General features: G+C 39.3%; 1 protein-coding gene across 11 annotated transcripts in view; it reads right to left on the bottom strand.

The window, feature by feature from the left end:
* The window catches only part of GALNT18 (polypeptide N-acetylgalactosaminyltransferase 18), a 235,843-nt gene that overhangs the window by 23,087 nt on the left and 186,362 nt on the right, over positions 1-26,394 (bottom strand). For 8 of the 11 annotated variants that reach the window (XM_069016617.1, XM_069016613.1, XM_069016618.1 and 5 more), the window contains one exon: positions 22,539-22,634. The exons of 1 other annotated variant lie outside the window; for it this stretch is intronic. In XM_069016617.1, the coding sequence (XP_068872718.1) occupies positions 22,539-22,634 (96 nt within the window). Of the gene's footprint in view, positions 1-20,864; positions 21,227-21,251; positions 21,645-22,538; positions 22,635-26,394 lie in introns of those variants that run through there. 2 more of the 11 variants (XM_069016624.1, XM_069016616.1) reach the window with 2 other exon arrangements.

Raw genomic sequence — 26,394 nt, 5'->3', positions numbered from 1 at the left:
CCTCCAGAAATAAGGAGAAGCAGCTTCACCCTTTATTTGTCATTGGACCAAGCCATACCCTTGCTCATTTTTGGGGAATGCCAGGACTCTCCCTCCCTCCTGATGCAATTTCATGTAGCAAATCGTCAGGGAAGAGAAAACAGAGTTTATGCCTGGAGTGACAGTCTCCCCTAAAACTCACTAGTTACATTCAGAACAAAGGGTCTTTTTGCCCTTGTATTCCAGCCTTCTCCTCCAAGACAAATTCTGCTTTCAGCTGTAATCTTGACATATCACTGGCACAGCCCTCTCACTGCCAAAGAGCTCATCCTCTGTTCAGCTAGTGCTCCCTGAAAAGCCCTGCCCAGCACACACACGTGCCAGGCGCATGGAGTGAGCACAGCACAAAGCAGAGCTGAACAAGAAAGGTCAAAATCGGAAAATCAGAGTTTTTGATTTATAAAGGGATAGAGCTGAGATAATGTATGTGGAATATTGGAATCTAGCATGTGCATGTGGAAAATACTTCTTTGCTGATGTTAAAGATCCTCTGACAAGCTTTGGTTGCTTCTGTTTTACACATGGGGTGATGCTAAGCACGATTTACAAAATTCCCTCTTCTACTTCAGCTCTGGCCCAGCCTGGCCAGACAGAGCCAGATCAAAATGCTGGGACAGACCTTGCTGGTACAGAACAGCCCCTGAGTCAGGGCCTGGCAAACTGAAAGGTGCTGCTGCTCTTTCTAAAGGTCATCAACTTGATTGCCATGGCAGGTTTCCTGTAGGGTTGGAAGGATAATTTTGGCGCAACACTCACATCTCGCGTGCTGTGTTGCAGTGCAGAACGTGCCCTAAATCTGCCATGAGAGAAGTGAAACCCCAGGTACTTTGACCAAGTTTTTGTGCCCAGTGAAAAGATTTCAAACACCTACACCAAATAAAGCCTGCACAACCCCCCATGATGCTGTAGAGTATGGGGGAAGGTAAATGAGCTCTGCTTACTTGGAAACAAATGCACACCTTTCCCTCCTCAGCAATGTCATGTAGAGCTTCTGTTCTTGAGAAGTTTGCCCTAAAAGGTCAAATTGTGATTCCCATTGCAATTAACACTGAAATTCCACTGACTTTGAGTGCAATGGGATTTTTGGCTCCAAGTTTATTATTAAACTTTGAAAAGCCCCCAGACTTTATAAAGACTTCAGAGCTGAAGTGGGTTGCCAGTTGCAGTAAATTATTCATAGGAGCTGGTTTATCATGTAGCAAAAAGTTACACTAAGATGTTCAACTTAACACAAGATGATTATCTGAAGGATAAATTGCCAACTCCCCACTGGAAGTTTAGAGCAATACATACCAATTTTCAGGCTGAAAGCCATTTGTAATCCTTATGGCAATGTTCCCAGATGAAATCACGCTGGAGACTGGTACATGACTCTGCATTTATAATGAGCAAACTTAATGCTCACCACCACCAGTATTTATTTGCTACCCTGCCTTTGGCATAATAACTACGAGGGATAAGAAACCTGATTCACCACTACTTTATTCCATCTTTGAACCATATTTTTCTCCAAATGAATCCATGAAGTCATTTATTGTCGGGAGTAATATAATAACATATTAGGTCCAAAGTCTCATAGCAGATTCATACTTGACTGTAGCTCCAGCTAAAGAGCAGACTGGTGGATTCCAGTAAATCCAGACTTAGCTCACATTGCCTTTACTTGGCTATTTGTATTACCCCTATTCTGGCATTTCTTTTACATAAACACATCTGAAAGAAAGAGCTTTCCAATCCTGATAAGAAAATGCCCAGCAGAATCCAAGTTCATTCTGAGCAATGCAAATATATACATCACTAAGATAAAAATCAAGTGTTTTCTATTTACTATTATTATATTTACTATATACATTTACTATTCATGTAAGAAGTGACAGAGGAGAGAGGCTGTGCTGTCCTGCAGCAACAGCATCTCTGTGTCTTGTGCTGTCCTAAAACACTGCTGAGGAAGAAAATACATGAGAACATGGGCTGAGAATGAAAAATTACCCCTAAGCCATGGGTCAATCCTTAGATGACTCATGTTATTTTTTGAGGCAGGTTTTCAGCCTGATGATTCAACTTAAAAACCACTATAATGATACTTTATCCATGTTGAGGAACTATTAACTATGAATCTAGCCTTAGTGAAGAGCTGAGAATCAGTTCTGGTATACCAAGTGTAGCAACACCTTAACTTAGATTTTAATTGTATTAAAGCATGTAAAAAAGACTTGCTATTCCACTTTAGTGTTCAGATTTGTATCTACTGAACTAAGGCACCAGCATACTGATTATCTGACCTACTTGCTCTTCTTCATGTCCATGCACTAATTAAGACCTGAACTCTGAGCAACAATATTTGATAGTAATAAAACCAAGGTGCTCAGAAACCTTAAATAATACAGTGTGGTGCTACAAATACATGCTTAAAGACACAAAAATGTTAACATTTTAATAGAAAATAGGTACTAAATGCCAGACCTTTTATTTTTAATTTAAATTCATGAACTCATATTGCAGTGGAATACCTAATTCTGGTGTTACCTACTTTGGTATTCTGCTTTGGTTTTATTTAAAACAAGCAAACAAAAATCCTATTACTTAAGCTCCAATTTTTAAATGGAATAACACTGTCAATCATGGGGTTTATATATGCCCTCAGTATTTACTGCCATAGTTCTCCTAATTCTGGTAAGTACAGAATTAACAGGACCTGGATAAATTTTTACTTGATTTATTTCCTAATGCTTCTCTGGGTTTTGCTCTCTTCTCTGCACAAGATCTCTACATCTCTTCCACAAGAAAAATAATAATAAAAAATGGCATTAAGAACCCCAGAATCATTCTGACAAAGACAACTGTGTCCTTTTAAAAAACATATTGTCTTATGGCTCCTGTGACTTAGACCTATCTGCAGTTTCCTTCATCCTTTCCCACCAATCGCTCTTTAACCTTCACAGTTTTCTTTGTGGATTCCTACAGAATCCCATGTCTTTACTACCCTGTTTTCTTCTCCTTCAACACATATTCACATATTCACATATTCAGGAAACGAACAGCCTTTGTTTCCATATGGTGATGCACTGGTCCATCCTTTAAAGCAGAGCTGACTTCTAGGCAAATTAAAATCTGAGCTAGTTCACTGCCATCTGTGTATCAGCATTTGGTAGCTCAGCATCAATAATTTTAAAAGCAGATTTTTTTACCTTTTCATTGTTACACCTTCAGGTTACTGTGGGCACAGTCACGTTCAGACAATTGTGAGTTCACACAATGCACATCTTCACCTTGAACCTCTTCCCAAGCCATCAAATCTTGCTATGCAGCCTATTTTTCCTGCAATAAAATACAGCTTTTCTACCTAAAGTTGACCCTTGCTGGCTTCCTCACTGATGTCAAGACTCATGCTCACTTCAAATCCATGCTGAATGCTTCTGAAAACTCAGTTTTCAGGCTGCCTTTCAGGAAGGCAATATACTTCCTCTTGTTCTATTTTTCATGCTGCCTAAACTGCTTATCTTCATTTTCAACGCCCTCCTGAACCCCTTCTCTTGTTACTTATCAAGATAGCAAGTATCACTAGGTTATCCTCCAGCTCCTAATAGCCAGCCTTCACTGTTCTCTGCCTGTTCCACAGAATGTCCCAAATGTTCAAAAAGAAAAAAATAAATCAGTAATTTAAATTTTGCTGATGAATCCAAAGCATTACTCAAGAATGCTCTGTCTACCTCCTAGCATTCCCTTCTCCTCTCTCCCAGAATCTCTTGTTTCTAATATTCTATCTGTATGCTTTAGCTCTTTGACTCAAGGACGTAGGTTTTATCCTGAGGTCGTAGAGCACTTGATGGAATAGACATCTGGGTCAGTATTGGAATGCCTATTACTGCAATAGTAAGCATAACAATAAAAAAGGTGTAGTGCCAGGGATGAGTCAGGTAGCTTACCACTCCTCAGAAAGTGGTGGTTCTAGTGGGATAACCTTCTCAGAGTTTTCCAAAATAAATTGCCATATTTCTACCACTATTAGCTTTTCTAAACTGAATTAGATTTTTTTTTTTTGTCTACAAGGGATAAATCAAAGCAAATTACAAGCAAGTACTACACCTTCTTAAGAGGCTCTACGGTAAATACCTTGATGTCAAGGATTTTGAGGTTCTTGTTTGTTTGTCTGAGGTTTTTAGTTTGCAGATTCATTTAGTTTTGTTTTGTAATCCAGCCCTGTCATGTTTAATTCTGTATGCTAGTGAGCAATGACTGTGGATCCAGAGGTCCTTTAATTCATCTTGTGTTCCACAAGTGTTGTAATTTTTCATCATTTTGTGACAGGAACAAAGTAAGGTAGTTACATTTACAACTCTGGGAAGAATCCCCAGCTCCCTACAGGTACTACTTGGAACCCCTAAGCCTACTGTTTCTCCTGGCTTCACTGAAAGAAATCACAAATCTGTTCCTAAGATCAGATGAGCCAGTCTCACCCATTCTTAGAATCATGTGTGCATTTGTTTTCAGTTTTCCAGAAGTACCACAATGACACCAACACATGCAAATTCAAGAAAAAAATTATCTAAAATGTAGTTACTTTTGGTGCTGAAGACAATAAAATAAGACACTAAAACTTCTACATGGAAGTGAGGCAGCACATTTTAACCTAAGCTGGTTAGTGATGATCTCTCTTGTGATTTTTTCAACTACTAGCAAGGACATACTTATTCTTCCCCACAGAAAAATGCCAAAGAACAATACACCCACAGGAGTTCATCAGCCAAAGTCAAGTTTATAAAGTGACCTTCATGCAATCACCTTTGAGAGGACAAATTGAAATGTCAAACCACCTGCAACCAAAGAACCCGCTTAGAGACTCAAGTTACAATGGAAATGCCAAAATTAATATCCAAATTAAAACTAAAGTAGTAACTTAGAACATCCCAGAGTGTCAGAGCACTTCGACAAAAGGGAAGCTCTGAAGTTTTCACCTAGTCCTATTAGCAGTGTTTCCTTCAGCAGTAGTTTTAACCTCCCACTTGACCTCCTAACCTCTCTGAAATAATTATACTCTGAAAGTCTTATTATGGATTTTACTAAAGTTGTGAATTAGTTAGGAACACAATCCATATGGAGACCCTTGGGATGAGCAGCACTGGTGATCTGCAGCACTACCAATGTTCCAACACGGTGAGGAGGGACAAAATCCTCTGCAGTGCAGCAGAGGGCCTCAAACACCAAAACCAGGAAAAGAATTTCACTTTGTTCAAACAGACATGTGAGAGAAACTCAGCACAGATGCACAGCACTCACACAGACAATTTTCTCCAGTGTTCTGTCTCTCACATGGCTTCAGGAATTGTCTTACAGCTGAGATATTGCCATCTGGGAACACCATCTTAAAGGCTTATTACTTGCAGGTACATTGTGCATTTCCATGCACAGAACATTCAGTGCTGCAGTTTCAGTGATAAACAGCAGCTCTCGTACCAAGCTCTGCCACTTGAGCTGCTCAGTGGGTACTGCTGTAGTCTTTTCCCAGGTTAGAATTAGTCACTTTTCAGAGTAAAACCTGACACCATTTGCCTCAGGTTATCATGTCATACATGCCTACATTGACAGAAAAGGCAAATACTATATATAGCCTAGTTTCATGCTCAGTAGCATTATTTTTAAGAAACTGTAACAAACGAAATCTCTGTCAGGTTTAGCTGCCTGATTTGGTACTTTGTCATAATATGAATAAAATTTCAGACATCTGATGTCTGTGCTGTGATGTCCTTTTTTAAGATGACTTATATGACTTAACAGCCAACTTCACAACAGAGTTTTAATGGATGAGACAGCTTGAAATCTGATGATGCAGACATGACTGATAACCACCAAAGCAAAGAGCACATTTACCATTTTTTGTTGATTATCTGTCATCAACAGTTAAGCTTTTCTCTTTTTAGAAAAGATTAAAGGCTGTCTATATTTCCCTTTGGGTTTGTGCTAATTGCTTTAACAAGATGAGGGCCAGTGGTGTGGCTGTTCAGCAGGCAGGGGTGAGAGGTGCAGCTTGGTGCAGCTCTCCCTTCCACGGAGAGCAAAAGAAAGTTACTCTGGTCCCACCTGGGCACACTCAGGAGTATTTTGCCTCTTAAAGTGAGCTAAGCTGATTAAGCTGAAGAAAAGAATTTCTCAAGTTTTAAATGGACAGCGTCAAAATCCAAGCAAATCCTTAATCACAGTAGCCTACAAAAAATAAACATATTATGCCTTAGCTGTAGATAATGTATTTCAAGTGACAAAGCCCATCACTTTAACTGATTTGTTTCAATCTTTACTGTTGGTCTCTCTCTGTAGAGACTTGACAGGAGCTCATGAAGTTTTATCCATCCCAACTGTATCCTAAAAGAAAATCTCTTCCCTGAAACAGTTTCAAGCTCTCCAACACAAGTGGAGAAATATATGTGCCTTAATAGAATGGGCACTTTCCCTGAACAGCCAAATGTCTTGAAGTAGTGGCTCCACTGTTTGCAGGGTGACAGCAAATGACACTCAGAGAAAGAAGTCACATCTAGAATTTAAATGAAGAGCCTGCACACTGTGACCTCATGCAGAAGCTGGAGCTTCGATCCCGTGTTCGTGAATAAATCACAAAGTTCACAAAGCTCTGGAAGATTGAAATGTGTCTCAGGCTGGAATACTCTGCTCATACCCCAGAGGTTCCTCTTGTCTTCTGTTCTTCTTTTGGCCCCCAAAAGAAGGGCAAAAAAAGCATCACCTAATACATTTCCATCACTGAATGTACTGTTAGTGCTAATGACATTTTTGAATGGAAAGATGGAAATGAAGAATGCCATTAGAAGCAACCATACACCAAGACTTAATGTATTTAAGTCTTAAAAGATTTTCTAGAGTATTTAAGTCTTAAAAGATTTTCTAGACTAGGAACAAATAAACAAATAAAACTGTTTAAAAAGCAGAAAATTGCTTTGATGTCAAGGAGGACATTAATCCAACTGCCCTAGCTGTGAGGGAAGCCTTACTGTGCTTGGCTGAGTGAGCTTCACTTCTCCTATGACTACAAACACTGCCAACTCCATGTTGTGACCCCTTGCACAAATCAGGCTGTAGACCTCAGCAAGAAATGAAATTGTAAATACTGTGATATGCAAAGGCATGTTGCTTAATCATGCAAATATATCTCCACCTCTCACCCCCCCATTTTTATTAATTTAATTTAATTTAATTTCTAGGCCATTCAATCACACAGTGAAAGCTCTATATAAGCTCAGGCCTTCACAGGCCAAGAAGAAGAGCCTCAGATTTCTGAGTAGCAGCTTATCAGATGGATGAGGCAGCAAAATAAAACCAACAGCTCTAAACCCAGGCTGTTTAAATGACCTTCAAATACAACAGTGAATAGCTAAAATAGCTCTGCTAAGCTCCAGGCTGCCGAGGTACCACTGGGCTGTGACGCTGAGCCGCCTTCAGCACCAAAGACAGATTATTTCAGATTTTTCCCTGCATTTTCTGCCTGTCTTAGGAGGCTTTATTTTAATATCTGAAGTAGATTATCCCATAACAGTATCTGCAGGACACAGACCTAAAGAAAAGAAAAAGCCTGCTGTCTTGCTGTTTAGAATTAACACAAAAACTAGGCACATCAGTCACTCATAATTAAAAGTCACTGAATATTTGCAATATAAATAATAGTTTTTTCAGGACTCTTTTAAGTAAATTAATTTTACAATATCCCTTTGATTGCTCCAAACCAACAACAATGACTACTGTTAGCATCTTAATTTGCATATGAATAAAAACACTAATAAGGATTATTACAATTGTCTGTTGTGGAATAAACTATTTAGTGATTTGTATTATTTTGTGCAGATTGTCCCTAAAGCACAAATCTATGTCCCTACATGGGCCCTCTAGGGCTAGATGCTCCCTTGGAGGGCAGAGGCATGCACTGGAGAAATAGTGGTTTGGGAATTAATTAATTATTAGTGGAAGGGAATTCTCCCCTCCTTCCCAGGGGACATTGACCCATGTCCACAACAGAGGGAATGCTGTGCTAGGACACTGCCAGGGGGAGATAACACCACTGCAGTCCTGACCCATGTATCCACATCAAACTCTATGAGGGAGGGCAGTGACCCTCTCCATTCCTTGAGACTCAGCTCCAAGGCCTAGACAGCCCATGCAAGAGCTCAGGAAAGAGGCAATTCACACCCTGTCCTTGCCCCAGCTGGGCTGTTGTGACCTGAGACATGAATTAAGTGTGCAAAACCCCAGAAGAGGGGAGCTAAGTTTGACTCAAAGCCACATTAATTGTACTTAGCTTTCCCCCCATACTAAACCAGACTGAAGTAAAGCATCAGAATTTCAGTCAACAAACTGCTGAGTCCAGATGTCCCCCTGGTACACATCTGGAGGACACAACTACAGCCAGCTACAAGTTATTCCTTCAGCATGCTCCTTTCCAAGCCCACTGTTGTCAGCCTCTTAAGCAGAGTCACAGGGGAGCAATTCACCAGCCTCCCGTACAACTCACCCTGTGACTCGTGCCTGTCAGATTCACAGCAAGAAGACAGGGGAAGAGTTAAATCACACTACTCACAGCCTTGATCATTCCACACGAAATCTCTTTGTCTGCTTCAAGTCAACAGAGCCCTTTCCTTGTGAACTAAATTGGATCAGCACTAAAAGGAAGTACCAGAAAATTTTGTTCCTGCAACATTCATAGAACGATTTGGGAGATGAATGGGAAGCTGAGGTGACAGGCTACATCCTCATCTGAGATGCTGAATCACACGGATGTACCTGATCCTGATATGGTGTTGAGCACTCTCTAAATAAAACTAACTTTACATTCTCTACGGCACATGGGGCACCAGATTTACTCTCCTGTTGCACAAAGTATCTCTCTGACTTGCTTTGCATTTAAAGCCTGATTTAATTATTATTTAATTAAAGCCATTTCATGGCTGTTACCCAGAGAGCATTTCATCAGGCACTGACTGAAATCCTCGGGCCAGCCTTACTGAAATAAGAGCTTTACTCACTGTCCTGTTATCCCAAAGCATCCAGAGTTTATCCTTCATGATCAGCTGGGAGGCTCCCTCCCTACTGTTATTTACAGTATTGGCTCACAGCTGCCACTGTTTTGTACTGAAGATGAAACATTTTTATGGGTTACTGTATTTGGTTACAGCTACCTTGTATCTTTAATGGTTGGTTTGCTCCTTTAAAGAAGTGTCAGAAATACTAGAATTTCTTTCATGTTTATCCCAAGTCTTGGAGAGTTTTCAGCCTTTTGGGGAAGTGGTGGGCCTGAGGGTCATGGAACTTTTCTTCACATCTGTGCAGGCAACATATTTGTCTTGGAATTAGCAATTTCAGGAAGAGACAGAATGATTTCAATGCCACTTATTTGTTCACAGAATGGACTCTTCTCTTGCCCAAGATGAACTGGGTTTCATCTGTTTTTATGGACAGAATAGGAAAATAAAGTATCATGAGATATGTTCCTTGCTCCAGCTGACCCTGCTCAAGCAGGGGGGTAGGACTAGATAATCTCCAGAGGTCCCCTCCCACCTCAAACATTTTTTGCTTGTGGGAAATAGTTTCCCATAAGCACAAGGCTGAAAACTGCTGGAGAGCAACAAAGTTGGAGGGACAGGAAGAATCCTAAGAGGTAATGTTTAATTAACAAAAAAGTTAATCAGCATTGATGTTTAGAAGTCTAAACAGTGCCAAGGAAGCTGAAGTAAACATCAAACCTGACACAGTATTTGTAGGTCGTGTTTTTGTTTCTTCTTAGTGACATTAACTACAGTGTTATGTCAGGAAATATTTATCAAATTACAGAATTCCTTCAAATTTATGTGCAGCAAATAGAGTCTGCAGCAGGCAGATTGAACTTATTTGAAAACGTGTGACATAGGATATTAAAAATATATTTGGAATCCAGAAATGGGCATTCTACAGAATAGAGTTAATCCATAATCATTCAGCATGGCTCCTGCTGAAAGTGGGGAAATTAGGTACCTCAGAGTACTATAACCATGTATTGCATGTCACACTGGCAGAATGACATGCAGCTCACCTGACAGCTCATATTTAAATGTGCCTCCAGTGCTCAAGAAGGTCCCAAGACTCCCAGTCTATCTTTGTGCAAACACTTGCAGGTACTCCTGTTACTCATTATATTGAATTTAAAAAAGCAATCTGGGGAAAAAACCAACCTGCTCCAGAAATGCTTAAAACCCCCCAAATTCATAGCTGCTAACAAGAAAGAGGTTAAACTTGATGAGATGTTTAAATCAATCCAGTAGGTGAAAGGATTTAATGTTGTGACTGCATCAGACACAAATAAATAAAAGAATGATCAGTCAGTCATTGCTGTAATTTGATCCAGCAATGCTGGTAACACACACAATCCTAAGGTCAGCTGGTACCCAAAACATGCCCCATATCATGAGAACACTGTGCAGGCACAATTGAACAAAGGAAATAATTTTAGCACACTGTGTCACACTAATGCAATGGTATTTGATAGTTTCTATTTGAACAATTGAAGATTTCCTCATATGAACACATTTAAGGACAAAAAAAAGTGAGGATGTGGTTCTGTGTTAATATAAAATAGAAGATCAAATTATACCCCCAAACCAACATGAAATTTACAGCTCTGATTTACCATGATCTACTTTTTCCATACTGAGTCCTGTCCCTGCCCTTTGGGTCACACACCTCCATCCCAAAGGCAAAGCAGCATGATCTAAAAAAGTTCCAGGTTTAATGTAGTAACCTCAGTTTTATCCTTTTAAAAAAATTTGATTTAAACCTCATGTTATTTTAACAAAACTTGTGAGTTCATGAGCTGTGCTGTTCTTTTTAACTTCCCAAACGGCCATTTGTGAGTCAGTCAATGCAGACCTCACAGTTTTAAGGCTAATTTGAGAGCTTGAAAGCTCTAAAAATAACTGCTGAAATGGAATCTGCACGCTGAACAAATCACTACGTCTTTTACACAGCAAGAGCAACAAAGCTCCAATGTCCACAGTCAGGGCAGTTCCCTACCAAACAAATACAAAGTTAATTCTGTAGTAACATCGGAATGACTTAAATGCATTCCTCAGCTTTTCCACTTGATTGCTCTAAGCCTTTATGGACAGCCAGCTGAGCAGATAGGCTTGGTGTAACAGAGCTATCCCTGTATAATTTGTGTAATCACCCTTTAGGAGAAATAAAAGGAAAAAAAAAAGGAAAATTAATTCAAGAAATGTAACAACTATTTTTAAAGCTACACAAAAATACATTAAAAAAAATCCCCCACAATTTCTTTAAAGGCATACCATTATTCATCCACTGTAACAATCAAGTGTTATTTCTGAACACTCTCAACTGAACTGAAATTCCAAGAAGTCCTAGCTGTGATTGCCACTTGGCTGATATGTGAGTAGATTCACGAGCCAAAGAGGACCATCAGTTTTTCACTCTGCTCTCCTGTATGCCACGGGCACCATATTTCCACCTGTTTAAGTGCAATGATTTGTATTGCATTAAATTAGAGTTTCCAGAGTTGTGTCAGCTTTGATGATCTCAACAGTTACTTCCTGTGATGGCCACTGATCTGCTCTGATAGGAATATGTACCTTATTCCTAATGGGCATCCAACTGGCTTTAATTTCTAGCCATTGGCTCTTGAAACTATGCTAGATTAAAATCTCTAGTATCCCATATTTTCTCTGGGGAAAATACATGCACTCTGTAAATATATTCAGGTTTAGATTGAACTCAACTCTTGCTAAGAGCTAGTTTGATTGCTGATTTCAAATAAATTATCTGACAAACATAGCTCTATCCTTGACTTACGAATCAGTGCAGGGTTTTTTTTCATAGTTACTCATAAATATCCAATCAACATTTCATGTGAACAAATAATTTCTGACATTCTCTGTGCTTCCCAATTGGACAAATGATGGTTAATGAGCAGGACAAAAAAAATCCCCTCTTCACAGAAACACATTGTGGGTACAATCATTCCATAAACATTTCTGCAAATAACCACACTCTGCAAGTGCTCAACAATACCAGGGAGAAACTAAGCTGAAGCTGAATTGCTGATCAGAATCTGAATGAAGGCTGTGAAAGTAATATGGCTCATGTAATTACAGAGGGAGTTAAATATGCTTTCATGGGGACTGAACTTGGTCCATGAATTCTAAATGAGCCAGCGGATGACTTCAATTAATGGAATGACATAATAAAATTATCAGTAAAACCAAAGTAACTATAAAGTGGATTTTCCATCTACTGTATTACCTTCTCTAACAGTTAATAACATACTGTTAAGAATTTGAGAAACAAAAACCTAACCTTCAGAACTTCTGTCTGATGAAGTAATGAGAGAGAGAGCACAATATCAATCAAAAGAATGTTTAAATTGACAACCATCCCACAATTACTACATCATCCATCTCCAAGTGCTCTACATGTGCTCCAATAACTGTTAGTTTTATGCTGAATTTAGATTGTAAGCGACAATTGGTTTTAAAAACTGCTGATTGAACTGCCAATTTGCAATGAGAAGAGACATCTTTAAAATATGGATAACTCTAGTAATAGCGACATCATATTCAACTCTGGTCTATTTCAAATTAATGCACTTACAAAATGTGAAATGTTCACATAGTATTAGATTATGAGACTAGACTGCAGGTACCCAACACAGCTGCTCTATTTCTCCAAAAGTGTGAAATAAAACCATTTCCAAGTTAGCAAAGGAAAGCCCTGCCCTTCTTTTGTGGTTGTACTGCATCATCTCATACAAGCAGTGCTTGCTTGCAAAGTGCCTCAGTGAGACCTTGGAGGGGGCAGCTTTGGGCCCCAAGATCAGGGCATTAACCAAGCACTGCAGAAAGCAGCAGCAGACCCAAAACCACGACACCTGATTTTGGGGGTGTGGGCTACAAAGCCCTTCAGCACCAGCCCACGGCTCTGAACCCAAAATCTAGTCCCAGGCTTATCATCTAGAAGCCCAACAATATTTCACCTCCACATTTTCAAATGTTTTGATATTTTAACCAGCTGAAATAATTTTGACCAAAACTAGCCATACAAAACAATCACTTATTATGGCATAGCACATGCAAAAAAAAAAAAGAAAAAGCCTGGACATGTATGTGCATTTTTATTTCCTAGATGAGAACAGTTCTGAACTGCTGTGTAATATTCAGGGTAACAACTCTAATCTCTTCTAAATTAAAACAGTACATGAGAGCTTGAAATGCTCTGATAATTTTAAATTCTTAGGCACTACAGTTGCTCTCAACAGTTTGTTTCAATTAAATTTTCAATGCAGTTTTTTTTATTACAGATATTCTGGGCAAATTGCCTTAAAAATGTAAACTAGGGAAGAAAGCTCTTAGAGTGACCATGAGAAGCTCAGTAATAATTATTTGAATCTTATAAAATTAAAAAAAAACAATAAAAAGAAGGTATTACATAGCCAGAAAATCAACTAGCTTGATATTCCACTTGCCTTCTTCTTGCATCAGCCTCACCTATTTAACAAAATGCTGAATAAACTGTTTCTGGTCAAACTATAAAGACAGCAGATATATGTTTCTCTCTTTCCATATCAATATCAGACACAATAACTGTGGACAAGATAACCAGAAAAGATGATAAAGATGGATTTACTCATCCAGAAAGGCAACAGAATTCAAGATGAAGAGAATAACCCAAAGGCTGAGAGGAAAATGCAACACCTAAAGCAATACAGAAAACAGGCAAGGTAATGATAACACGAAACACAAAACAAAAGTACTTCATAAATTATTAAAACAAAATCTGTGAGGAGCCTTCTGTGAGGTACAGCCTCATCAACTAACCAGTTTTTCATAAAAGCAACAAAGAAAAACCCTTCCAAAGAAATCACACATGGAGAAAGCCCCCAGTCTGAGCCGTGTGCTCCAACAGAGGGGAACAGAGGTGTTAACCATTAATTGATTGATCCCACTGTCTCTCCTCCAGAGCATCCCCTGTGGCCTCGGGGTGCTGCTCTGAGCACTCCACAGGCTCCCTTACTACTGCTCTTTGCTGACACGATGCATTATTCTTTTCTTATGATGAAAGCTGAGTTTATCAAGTCTAGGTAAATTACATCAGATTTTTTGCCAGCTGAAGTTTCTATTATCTCTGTGGAAATCCTGCTTTACTAGGCAAAAGCTGAGGAACTGAATGGCTTTGATAGCATTTTCTGAGTACCCTTCTGACATTGCTTCTGATCAGCATTTGCAAGCTTTCCTCCCATTAAAGGTTAACTTATGCTTCTCTATCTTTTCAGCACATCTTCTAATATATGGAAAATTGCACCAGTACCTCTACTGTAAAATATTAAATAATTCTGCTGTCATAAAAGAGCTCTTATCCATTCTCTGAGATGAGCATTTCCCTTTAATTTAGAAGAATGGATGAGTGAACAGATACAGCATATTACAGACAACTGCTTTTATTCCTGTTATATTTTGTGGTTAGGGGTTTTATTTGCTTTTTCAAACACGTGTCTTCTTTGGCACTGGCCAAGTTATCTTTCACTCTCCTGCTGCATCTTCCTGCTTAAAGGAGCAGTTATTTCTCAGTCAGAAAAATGCTTGGCTTTTTATTTTCTTAGAGCATTCTTGGCTCCAAGTTTTGAAGTAATTAAAGTTCTTGATATTCTTCCTCACAGCACTTAAAAGAATTGAACTACCTTTTGAATTCTTGCTTTTTAACTTCAGCTCAGGTCCTGGAACCTGAATGTCAAGATTAGTGCTTTAGCCAGATCACTAATTTCCTCTTACAGTAGTATTTTCCTTTTTCATTATTCATGCTCACCTTCAGCAGTGATCCTGTACACTGGGGAAGAATATAGATTTCAGAAGCATATAAGACATTCTAAAGTTGTTGGTTTTTTTTTTTTCATTCTAGACCATTCTATTGAAACAAAGATAAAATTTCCTCAAAATAAAACCATTTCTACAAGACTACAAAAATCTTATATGCTTCCAAATGAGAAAATCAATGTTACTCTTAGGAAAAAAAAGATTATTTTTCAATTCTCTCATTTCACCATGGTTGGAGTTTCAATTCCAAGTGATCAGTTCTCTCAATTCTCACAGGCACACGCAATGTTTTCACACTACATGGTTTCAAACACAAAAATAAATGAGCAGAAATATCCATTCCATTATTTCCAAATTGAGTGATGTAAAAGATATTCCCTCTGATCCAGAATAATGCAGTTCTACAGCTTTTTTCCTCTGCTTTTGTTTTCAGCCAGTGAAGTGTAACATACAAAAGACCTATCCCAGGTCTGAAACCTGAAGAAAGACCTCTTGTGCTTATTCTTTTGAATTCCAGTGCTTTTTACCTTCTGAACAGAGAATGGCATTCATTTTGTCTGACACTTTCACAAAATGAAGAGACAGGTTGGTCTCTGTCCTATTATTATAAAGACCTGTGTTCAGTCACAAAATAGAGTGTGCAAATCCCTCAGACCCATCAGATCCACATTCACAAGCTAAAAATTCAACACCACTGATCTTCACCTGCAATGAAAAACTCTCTTATTTAGGTTGGAACAGACTTTTAAGATCGAGTCCAACTGCAAACCTAACGCTGCCACAGCAAGTACAGAAATAATTCACTCGTGGCAAATGGCTCAGTATAAAAATGCTCCAAAACCAGAAACCAGATTACCAGATTCCCCCTCTAAAACTTTGCCCTGAAGGAAATACTGAGAATTTGTCCAGAATCAAACTTAAGGAAAAATATTAGAAAAAAGAAAATAATATACAATGTGAAATGTCTTCATCCACGAAACATCCCCAAGAAGAAAGCATTGCACTGCCTGTGCTAGGCCAAGAAGGACTGGTTGGTTTCAGATGCCTTTGAAACATCTCTGTAGCTCCCTGATGTACCTGTCATATATTCTAAGAAGGCTGAAGCTTTGAAAAAGCCTTGCTGGATTCAGCTTCTCAGGTATACGTAGAAAAACTCAACTTTGAAAAGGACTGCAAAAAACTAACATCAGCTTTTGCTTCCCTTGCAAACAAGGTTACCACGATGTCCCGCAGTGGTAGGGAGGAGAAGAGAGATCCAGCAGGCAGGAACTGTGCAGCAAGATTCATAGATTTTAATTATTTTACAACTCTTCCATAGACTTTTTTCTTCATAGTCTAATTGGACAAGGATCAGCCACCCCTTGGGGTGATTGGCTAAAATCCTAAAACATCCATTGTCAAAATATTTTCCTACTGTACCATAAACAAAGCTCTGCAAGGTCGCAGGTGTTCACAGTTTATAGAACTTACTACTATCTTCTGTGAGAGAGAAAAATATCTCACGGCACTGGAAAGAAGCAAGAGAAATTCTTGCTAGCTGCATATTTGTATCTACACAAGGTCACAATTCCTATTAACTTAACTATGATCAAAATCAGAATTTATGCACTGAAAAAAATTAGTAGAAATATAAATAGCCTTAATAAACTACTCAGCAGGAATGTCTTATATAGGACATTAATTGCCATAGCAATTTACAGAATATATTTAAAATAAAAAATATAATTTATTAATGCTTATAACCATGCTTGCCAGGCAGTTTCACTGACTCTCTAAATTATCTTCTATTACTTGGGCCTCTGCTGAACTGAGGAACCTAAATTGGGGGGAAAAAAAACAACCCAAAAACTAGCTATTTATTGTGGAAAAATATCCTTGCTCCCAGAAATCATGCATGTACATAAAAGTTAGTGTTCAGCCCAGTGCTTAGATTATTCCACAAGACTTCATGAAAAAGGCAAAGAAAAACAATGAGCTGGCAGTGCTGTCAGATGCAGCCCCTGGAAGAAGAGCACAGACCCTGGGAATCAGACTGGCCAGCCAGGCTGCCTCTCTGCATAGGAATAATGACAGACTCTGGCTGGACAAAGAGAGGAGTGACCACTCACCGTACCCACAGCGTGACTGCAAAGTACCTGGGCCAAGATGGAACTGGACATTTTGTACAGCTCAGGTTCTGTACAGCCCTCTGTGTGTCTGCACCCACAAAATTATCATCCTCAAGCAGGTAATTACCAAGTTCAGCCCAACATGTTAGAAAGAAATGGTGCTGTCAGGTCAGGCTGCCTTGTACACAGGTGCCTAATATGTCTGACATTGGCCTCCAAGACAATTGTGAACATCAACCCCGAGTTTTCATATAACTGAGAGCTGTTGAACAGCTGCTGTGCTCCCTTTACTGCCTAAAAAAGGCTGCCTGAAATGTTGTTATTGTAGACACCTCATCTTCAGGGCAGTGATTTTTCAACTCTGAAGGGCCAGTCATTGATCCATCTGAAGGTTTTGTTGTGTTCTTCCTTATTCCCTGACATTCAGCAGCTGTTGCATGTGGGGCCTTCTGTTAAACTATTTTCTTGCACAGAGTCTCAGTTTGCAATGCTTATGTGTTTTACTCACATACTTAACAAACTTCTAAAGAACAGAAGCCCTTTTCTGGAATGTATTACAATTATCTGTGTATGAACAACCACCATGTTAAGAGATTTGATTGAAGAAAACATAGCTTTTATAAAAATATATATGATAAACATTTTAAAAGAAGCATTCATGAATCATACAAAGAGTTTTTAGAAGTTTAGAAGTTTCTGGGAGTTTTTGCAACTGCTCCCTGTACTTCAGACACTATGCTTAGAACACAAGATTATGCTTTCAGGTCAGAGTCTTGTACAGTGTGAACTGGCACAGCTTTATCTGTTGGCAGGACTCCCTTCCACTGCCTTCAGTGGAGATGCAATAATTCATACCAAGCAGGGCTGTAGTCACCTGTGTCAGTTCTGCAATCTCTTGCAAGAACATGAAATATATAAATGAGTGTCCCTTCTCACCTGCTTTTCTTTTCAAGTGATTCTCCCCATTCAGTCTTCTGACCCTGGTCCTCAACTTGAATTCCTCCAAATCTAACTGGTTTCTATTGACTTTCACATCACTGGATGAGCTTGGGGGTTTAACTGCTTATAAATTGAGAATTATATGAGCCAGAAGCTATTGAACAAGGGAATAGAACTGCCCATTATCCCCTTAGTCACAAGCAATTATCAAGGTAAATCTGTACTTAAAATATCACTTCATTGATTGATGGTACTTATTTATTATATCATAAAGTCTCTAATAATGTGGTATTTCATTCTCATAAAAGAATCTTCTAAACTATCACTCAGGAGCAGTTTTAATCCAAGTGACATGCTGTCATCTGCCTGCCTTCAAGATTACAGGCCTGGTTAAACAGCAATCTTAAACAACAACAAACATCCAGGCTCAGGCAGATGCCAGGATTAGGAAGGGAATGCAGTCAGGCCCGGGGCACGTACTTCCCACAACTACAACAACCATTTTTTTCATGCAAAACAGGGGCACAACTGGAAATAGATCTTTTAAGGCCTAAGCATATGACTGAGTTGTTGCTTTACTTTAACAAGTTCAGGAATTAGAACAGTACCTTTATCTCTTCTACAGGAACCACTTAAAAACTCCCAGCAAAACCCCCAGAGCCTCACATGAACTTTATGTTTTATGTACTGTTTTGCCAGTAGTATTCTTCTGCCTTCACATTTATCTCCTCTCACTGCCAAGCCACCTCATCTTGCAGTTTTTCTCATTCCCTTTATCATTGCTCTGATGGGGAGCTGTTGTGCTTTGCCTCTAAGATGATCTTATGTGATTAAAGTAAAATTATTCCTACCACCACCAAACAGTGCAGTAGGAGCCTGGTTTAACTCCTGTAGTTAACTATTTTACCATGTTGGCTGTTTCAATGGTTGCAAAACCCAGTTTTGTTTAGAGGCTTGATGTGACAGGCTAACAGAGACACTAAAAGCCATTTACAAACAGTGACCAGCAGCACACCAAAGGTACCAAAACCACCTGATGGCCTTGGTTTGAGCACATCTAACAGCTGCCTGGTACCTGTGGTGGCTGGAGAAGAGCAAAAGATGCTCAAGTGTGATGGGGGTGTTCCCTGACAAGTCTGGGGAGTTATGCCAACACTCTGTGTGTTGCTGTACAGATGGAGCTGTAATGACAGTGCTGGTTTGGGCTGAGAGTGTCTAAAGGCTGGAATGGAAAGATGTGATGCTTAGGGAGCAACACCCTTCAGCAACAGAATCAGGGGAGGATGAGCTACTTCGGCAGCCACGCTGTTCAGATGCCACCACTTAGACAAGGAAGCTCTCAAAAGAACCTCAAATTACTGGGGCAGCATTTTGTAATGAATTCATTCTTATTAAAGGTAAAAGAATAGCAATTCTTCCCTTAAATTCATGTGAATGCATTGCAGGATCATCACCCAGTTTGGTTTTTCCACTGATCAAACATTCAGTAAATGGTATGCTAAATCCTGAAGTGTCCAGTCTCCTGGGGACCAGGACAAAATACAGCTGCCCTGGAAGGCACTGTCCAAAGATGGAAGGAGGTTAGGAAACACACCTAATCACAAATTCTAGTTTTTCAAGTGCCTTCTGTCTTTTCAGGCCAAGCCAAATACCCTGCTGTGAGGAATTCTTTCACATTAGTAGTATCAGAAGACTACAGAAATAGATCATATTTTGATTTTCCATTCAATCTTAGCATTTAACCACACATAAGATTTGCATCAGTTTCTCTGTGTGTAGAATGGAAGTATGAAATAAACACAGTTATAAAGCACTCCAAGATACTTGCAGGAATGAACTGTGAATATGCCAGTGTTAGTTACAGCAGATGCAGAGTGGATTGCTGAAAGGTTTGGAATCACAGAAGTCTTACCATCACTAATCCTGATTCTATTTAAAACTAAACTGAAACACCACAGGGAAAACTACTTTTGATCAGTTCATTGCAATATTTTAGGGTATTTCCTCGCCATTTTCTACTGTTTTTAATTAGGAAACTACACATTACATTTTTGATACAGTCTACAAAAAACGGAGCATGGAATTTTAATGTCAGGTATGCAGATCCCTTTCTATTGACTTCAATGATTTCTTTCCTATATAAAGCATATTAAAAGGAAACAGTAGCTGTACCTACAATTCTAAAACTATTTTTTGATGTCAAACACCTTTTATCTAAGCCACTTCTCATGCAAAAAGATGAAAATCCAAAAACATCTGAAAGTAATTAGGGGAAAAAAGGGAAGTTATCCAATTTAGAAGAGGGGCTATAGTAGTAACTAAGAGCAGCAACTTAACTGCCTGTGAGAGAATGGCTCCTGGCAGTCACATGGCACATCTAGATGCAAGTGTGCCAAGTGGTGGCAGCAATAAAACTATCAATGGAATAGCTGCAACAGAAAAACTTTGCATCTGAGTTAAGAACAGCATCACCAAACACTCAAGCAGGCAGTCCTGACTCAGGGCACTGATTTGTTTTGGGTAAGGACTGCCAGGTGGGCAAAACATCCCCCTTTATATAGCATTTCACCACTACTAGAATAAAATTAACATCTTACCAGTATCTTTTGTGGCTACTAGCAAGATCACTAAGATTAACAGGAATATTTATACACATATTTCCAAAATGCAAGAGAAAAAGTCCATGGCTGGGCTGCAGCCCTGCTTAAGCAAGAGATGCAACCTGCGCAGTGGAAATCTTGCAGAAGAATGCTGAATGATGTTTGTTAGTTCTTTCTTTCTCAATACCATAATCCCTAACACAGGGAAGGTCTAATTCTCTTTTGCAAAAGTTCTCAGGCATTACTGGGATCTTACCCAAATTTGGGCCTTTTTGGATGTTGTTTTTAACATTAGTTACAAAATGAAATACACAGTAATGGGGAGGAGACACAGTTTAATTATGAAGGAGCAGAGTTCTTTTCAAGAAAAGTTTCCCTTGCCTCTTTCCCCCCCATCATTTATTTGCTGCTATCTCATTTGTACAGAACTTGAGCTGACATTCAAAGGTAGTTTTTTATCTGGTGAATAACAAACTGCGCTAATTGAAGCGACTTGTTACTGTTGTTTGTCTCTCAACTATAATTAAAGTTTCTAATTGGAATTCACAGGCATGCCTGCAGTGTGTTGTTCTCACAGATGATGTGCCACGAGAGTCATGGTGCCCTCCTAGAGGACGAGGAATAATGGCTCTGGCTCAGGGGTGAATTGCACAGTTCCTTCACAAACACTGAGGACTGTCTTGCAAACGTCCTGCAGGCAAACAGTGGTTCCCACATCATTATGTGACAAATAAGGCACAGCCCATGCAGTGAGTGAGTCTGATGGATGGGATTTTCAGATATTTCTGGCTTCATCATTCATAATTTACTCAAGCACGATGCCACTAGTGATCAATATTAAAGGTCCTCAGCAAAGGAAGGCAGTGCAGAACAGAGTTGCAGCATGTGCAACTTGGCAGGGAAGTAGAGGAACGTATCTGCATCTCACCAAACTCAGGTTTCCTGTTCACTATGAGGTACAGGCACAGGGGACAAGACCACCCTGTTGCTCTGTGCTTATTTCTGAGATACTCTAAAGATTCATTTGCTGTATAGTCAAAACAGGTAACTCGCCATTCCTGGGTAAAACCACATTCCATAACTTCATAGGGTGGGGCATTATTAGTGTCCTTTCAAGAAGGCAAATATAAAAGGTAGTCAGGTAAAAAAAAATCATTCAGACTGGAGGGATTTTTCAGTTTCTCCAATCACTCCCACAAGTATTTCCATTTCCTTTATGTAATTTTTGCATATGTTACTTTTGAGGTTAAATAATCTGCATATCTGTCTTTGACAAGCATGTTCTAGGCCATGCAACATTATTTTTCCCGTCAAGATTTGCCTCAAAATCCTTTCACTTAAGCCCATGTACTTAGTTGGGGACACACATGTCTTTACCCTCTTGTCTACTAAGTTAGTAAATCCAGCTGTTATGTAAGAAAATGGAAAGGTTTTGGTAATTTGAGTCTTTGGCACATACTGGAATAATAGGACAACAGCAGAGAAAGAAAAAAGGAGATTTAGAGGAGGGGTTTTCACAAGAACAGGGTTTGGAATTTGACACAGCTGTATGGTATGAAGAAGGTGGCTGTACATTTCAGATTTGTGGAAATGACACAGTAAATATATAAAGTAAAAAACCACATTACTTCAGATAATGCATAAATAAACTGTGGGTATACCTATGTGTGTATGCAAAATGTTTTAAAATGCATTGCTTCATTCATATGACAGGCACAGTTAAGGATCAGAAATGAAAGCTTTTATCAGCAAATCTGGGTCAGTGCTGACTCTCATATTCCTTAAATTCTTTCAAAATGAATAAATCAACTTCCTTGTCAAAGCATTAATATACCAGTGCTTCTCAATTTACAGCAGAAATAATGTTCTGTCTCTCTAAAAAAGAGCTACTAAACATCTTACCGAGGGATTGTTGCAGGAAAACAATGACAGGTACAAGATGGTTCCTCCTACACAATCTGCTAAAAGCAGCAGCAAAATCAGAGATCATTAGACAAACTAACCTGTGGTGTCATTCCATGGCAGATATACATGATTGGGATATTCTCTGTGTCTGGCCCTTGATCAAGGCACAAATCACTTTTCAGGGAATTCTGCAGCTAAAATAAACAGAAAGAAAAAGAAATCAAGCAAGTTTTACGTGAGAAAAAGATGGCGTGATTACTTTCTTTTCTTCGAAAAAATAAATCATATGTAGTTGAAGAAGGAAATATGCAAAATTAAAATATGTTGCAGTGAATATTTTGAAGAGAAAGCATCTGGACTAAATTCTTCCTTGCAGATAACCTAGCACTACTGATTTCGATAATGTTGCACAAAGTTTCAGGCATGGTGTATTTCAAAAAGCCTTCAGAGATAGCAATAATTTTTTGATATATGTTTTAAAAATATTTAGTCCCTGGTGCACACCATATACAGAACTTCAATGCATCCTGCTGAGCAAGATAGATGAGGTATTAAACAGCTTTTCAGAATCACTCAGGAGAGTCTTCTGATTTCTGGAAATAATTCAAAAAACTGTTTTCAGCTGACACCTGAAGACTTCAGGGCAATTGTTATGCACTAGCTCCTCTGATTATTCTGGGCTAACCACACACAGCAATGAACAGACTGCAAATACTTGGCCCTGGTCAGCACAAAGCCCTGTGAAAAACCTGGGCAATGCTGAGACAGAGTTTTCTGAAAGTGAAGTGCTAAATTAATGAGCACAGACAGCTGGGAAGTCTGTTCAGAGTGTGAGGACAAAGATGTGGACTGCATACCCATGGACACGTATTACTGTATCCTGCGGCCGTAGAAGAGGAGAGAAGATCCAGCAGGCAGGAATTGTGCAGCAAGATTGACTTCTTTAATTATTTTACAAACTCTTTAATAGACTTTTTTCTTCATAGGACAAAGGATCAGCCACCCCCTGGGTGGATTGGCTAAAATCCTAAACATCCATTGTCAAAATATTTTTCTACTCTACCATAAACAAAGTTCTGCAATGTTGCAGGTGTTCATAGTTTATAGAACTTCTGCTAATCTCTTTGTGAGAGAGAAAAGTATCCCACGGCTTAGAAAGAAGCAAGAAAATTCTTGCTAGCAGCAATATTGAATCCACAAACGTGTGTAAAGGTGTTCAGTGATGTAAGATTGGCTCAAAGAACAGGAGACAAGTGTCTGATGGAGGGAGTGGAGATGTGGTTTGCAACCACCTGTGATTAACTGGCCAGGTCTCTTAGCTGTGCACAGCGGCCTCTGCTGAGGAAAACAAATTCATATCCTTAGAAAAGAAGCCTCGAACTGCACTAGCACATAAGAAGAGTGGACAAGCCTGAGACTGAAGACAGGCAGTGAATAAAATCAAAACCATTAACTCATCTCTACAAGACTTCCAACTCCAAACCTGACTCTAAATCCAGTAATGGACAGGACAAATCTCAACATTAAAGAGAAAATATGCATTAGGTATCAATACTGGCATTACTCTCAAGAATTAAATCTTTGAGAATTAAATAAAATCTTCTCTCTCAAAGCTTTCTACTTCTTATTCATAATGTAACCATAGCCATGACTCTAATCACAATCAGATGTCTAAGCACCACTCTCTATCCAAACCAGTGATAAATATCAGCCTTATTAATTCATGCTGGGTCCAGCACTACCTTTGTGTTTTCAAAACCTCTTCCATGAACTCCAATCCTAATGCTTGTCCTAATGTTATAAACTTTTCCACTACACTCCCTGTAATAAAGGAAGAAAAAGCCAGAAACAAAACAGCCACTGACCTGTTAGCTAATAATGCTATTTCAAAATCTGAGGCCCAGATTCTCAGGAGCTCTCTCTTTCCAAAATCTAGTGGCTTTGTGGCAACCAACAATTAACGTGGGTAATGCAATTTTAGCCTACCAAGACTTAATCTTAAGAACAATCCAAAATATGACAGACAATCCCTGTGCTGAAACCCAGAAATAGTTAGTCAATACTGTCATTTGCTCCCTTTCAAACTTGGAGCCTTACAGAATACAGATATAAGGTAGACTGCCACAATTTTGAATTTGCAAAATTACCTCAAACATCAAGCTGCCATCAGGGAGCCAGCCATTACACTGAATACAACAAGCTTTTAGCCCGGTGACATTGCTTTCTTCTAACTAGGAGTGTACTGCACAATTCAGGAAGAAATTTCCTTCTCAAATATTTACTCTGCCACCAACCCCAACCCTATCTATATGCCACAACATAACTAGACCTAAATGATGCAACTATTTCCTTAACTCTCACAGAATAGGAGGAAATTGAGGATTCAGGAAATAAATATGTGGGGTGACTCTGTCAGTGCCTAAATCCTAATCTTCACCCCCATTCAGGTAACTTTTTCAATTACTCAGTATTTTTTAAAATTTATGATAATGCTTTAATAGGAATATTTCTATTTTCTATGAAAAAATGAATCCAGTTGATGAATGGAAGCATTTAGAGAATCAGAAAGCAGCTGACTCGGCTTTGAAGTATCACACCCTTCTCCACTGTAAGATGTGCAAGCAAACAGGAGAGCTGACTCAAAAGAAGATTAGACATCCTAGTGATTCTTTTACTACAAGGATAGAGGCACTTAGTCTCGTGTCACACAGCAGTATTTCATAAAACAGTGAGCTGTGTATTTCACAGAACACTCCCTCTTTATCTGTTGCCATTGTTGTCCACTGCTTCCTTTGTGATGGTACAAACAAGGCCTGCTCCTCACATCTCTGTCAGCTGATGATAATCATGTGCATTACTGGGCTGTACCTGAATCACAGAATCATAGAATGGCTTAGGTTGGAACACACATTAGAGATTATCTTGTTCCAAACTGCTGCTGTGGGCAGCAACACCTTCCACTAGACCAGGTTACTCAAAGACCCATCCAGCCTGGTCTCAAACACCTCCAGGGACAAAGAGTCCATAATCTCTCCAGGCAACCTCTACCAGTGCCTCACCACCCTCACGGTAAAGAATTTCTTTCTAATATCTAATTAGGATAGATGATCTTTCACTTTGCCCTCTTTCACTTTAAAGCCATTCCCTTTTGTCCTATCACTACATGTCTTTGTGAAAAGTCCCTCTCCAGCTCTCTTTAGCCCTCTTCAGATACTGGAAGGTTACTCTAAGGTCTCCCTGAAGCCTTCTCTTCTCCAGGCTGACCACTGTGTTCAGTATTTCTGTAAGAAACCCTTCTTACTCTTTTTGGTTGATGAAAATCTCTCAGCAGAGTATAAAATTACAGGGTGCCTGTTGCTGATTTTCGTTTTGACTTGCACGATGTGAAGTTGATCCTGAGATGAGTACATTAGCTCTTCCACTGCCCTTCCTTTATTTATATTGTATCATTTCTACCTGAAAAGACTTCTTTAGCCAGAGCCATCTACAAGCAGAACCATGCACTAGTTAGCTGCTATGCCTCCTTCTCCTCAGGAAACTCCACACTTCATTAGATCATGGCATCACTGAGAGCAATTCCATGGTCTATGGCAGAGGCTCCTTGCACACAGGTGTGATTTTGGCATTGTTCTGAACTAATTTGGAAGGTAACCATTATCTCATGCATTTAGCAACGACCTAAACCTTTGCTGGAAGTGCTTTTCTTCTCTTGTTTGGTTGTATGAAAAGTCAGCATGATTATTTTAATTGAGCATCACAGGGGTCATGGAACTTTGCAGGATGTACAATCCCTTTGTTTGCCAAAACACCCCAGCTGCTCTATGGCACCCTCAGGGCTCTTCCAGAGCCATGCTGGCCAACTGCACAGGTCAGTTTTCTTTCTGAGGAGGAATGTGTGAAGACAGACCTTTCACTTGTATGATCCCCTCTTAATTAGTCACACTTCCTGTTTGG

Source organism: Aphelocoma coerulescens, chromosome 5, assembly GCF_041296385.1.
Source record: "Aphelocoma coerulescens isolate FSJ_1873_10779 chromosome 5, UR_Acoe_1.0, whole genome shotgun sequence".
NCBI classification, from domain to species: Eukaryota; Metazoa; Chordata; class Aves; order Passeriformes; family Corvidae; genus Aphelocoma; species Aphelocoma coerulescens.
This window is presented reverse-complemented; position numbering and strand designations above follow the sequence as displayed.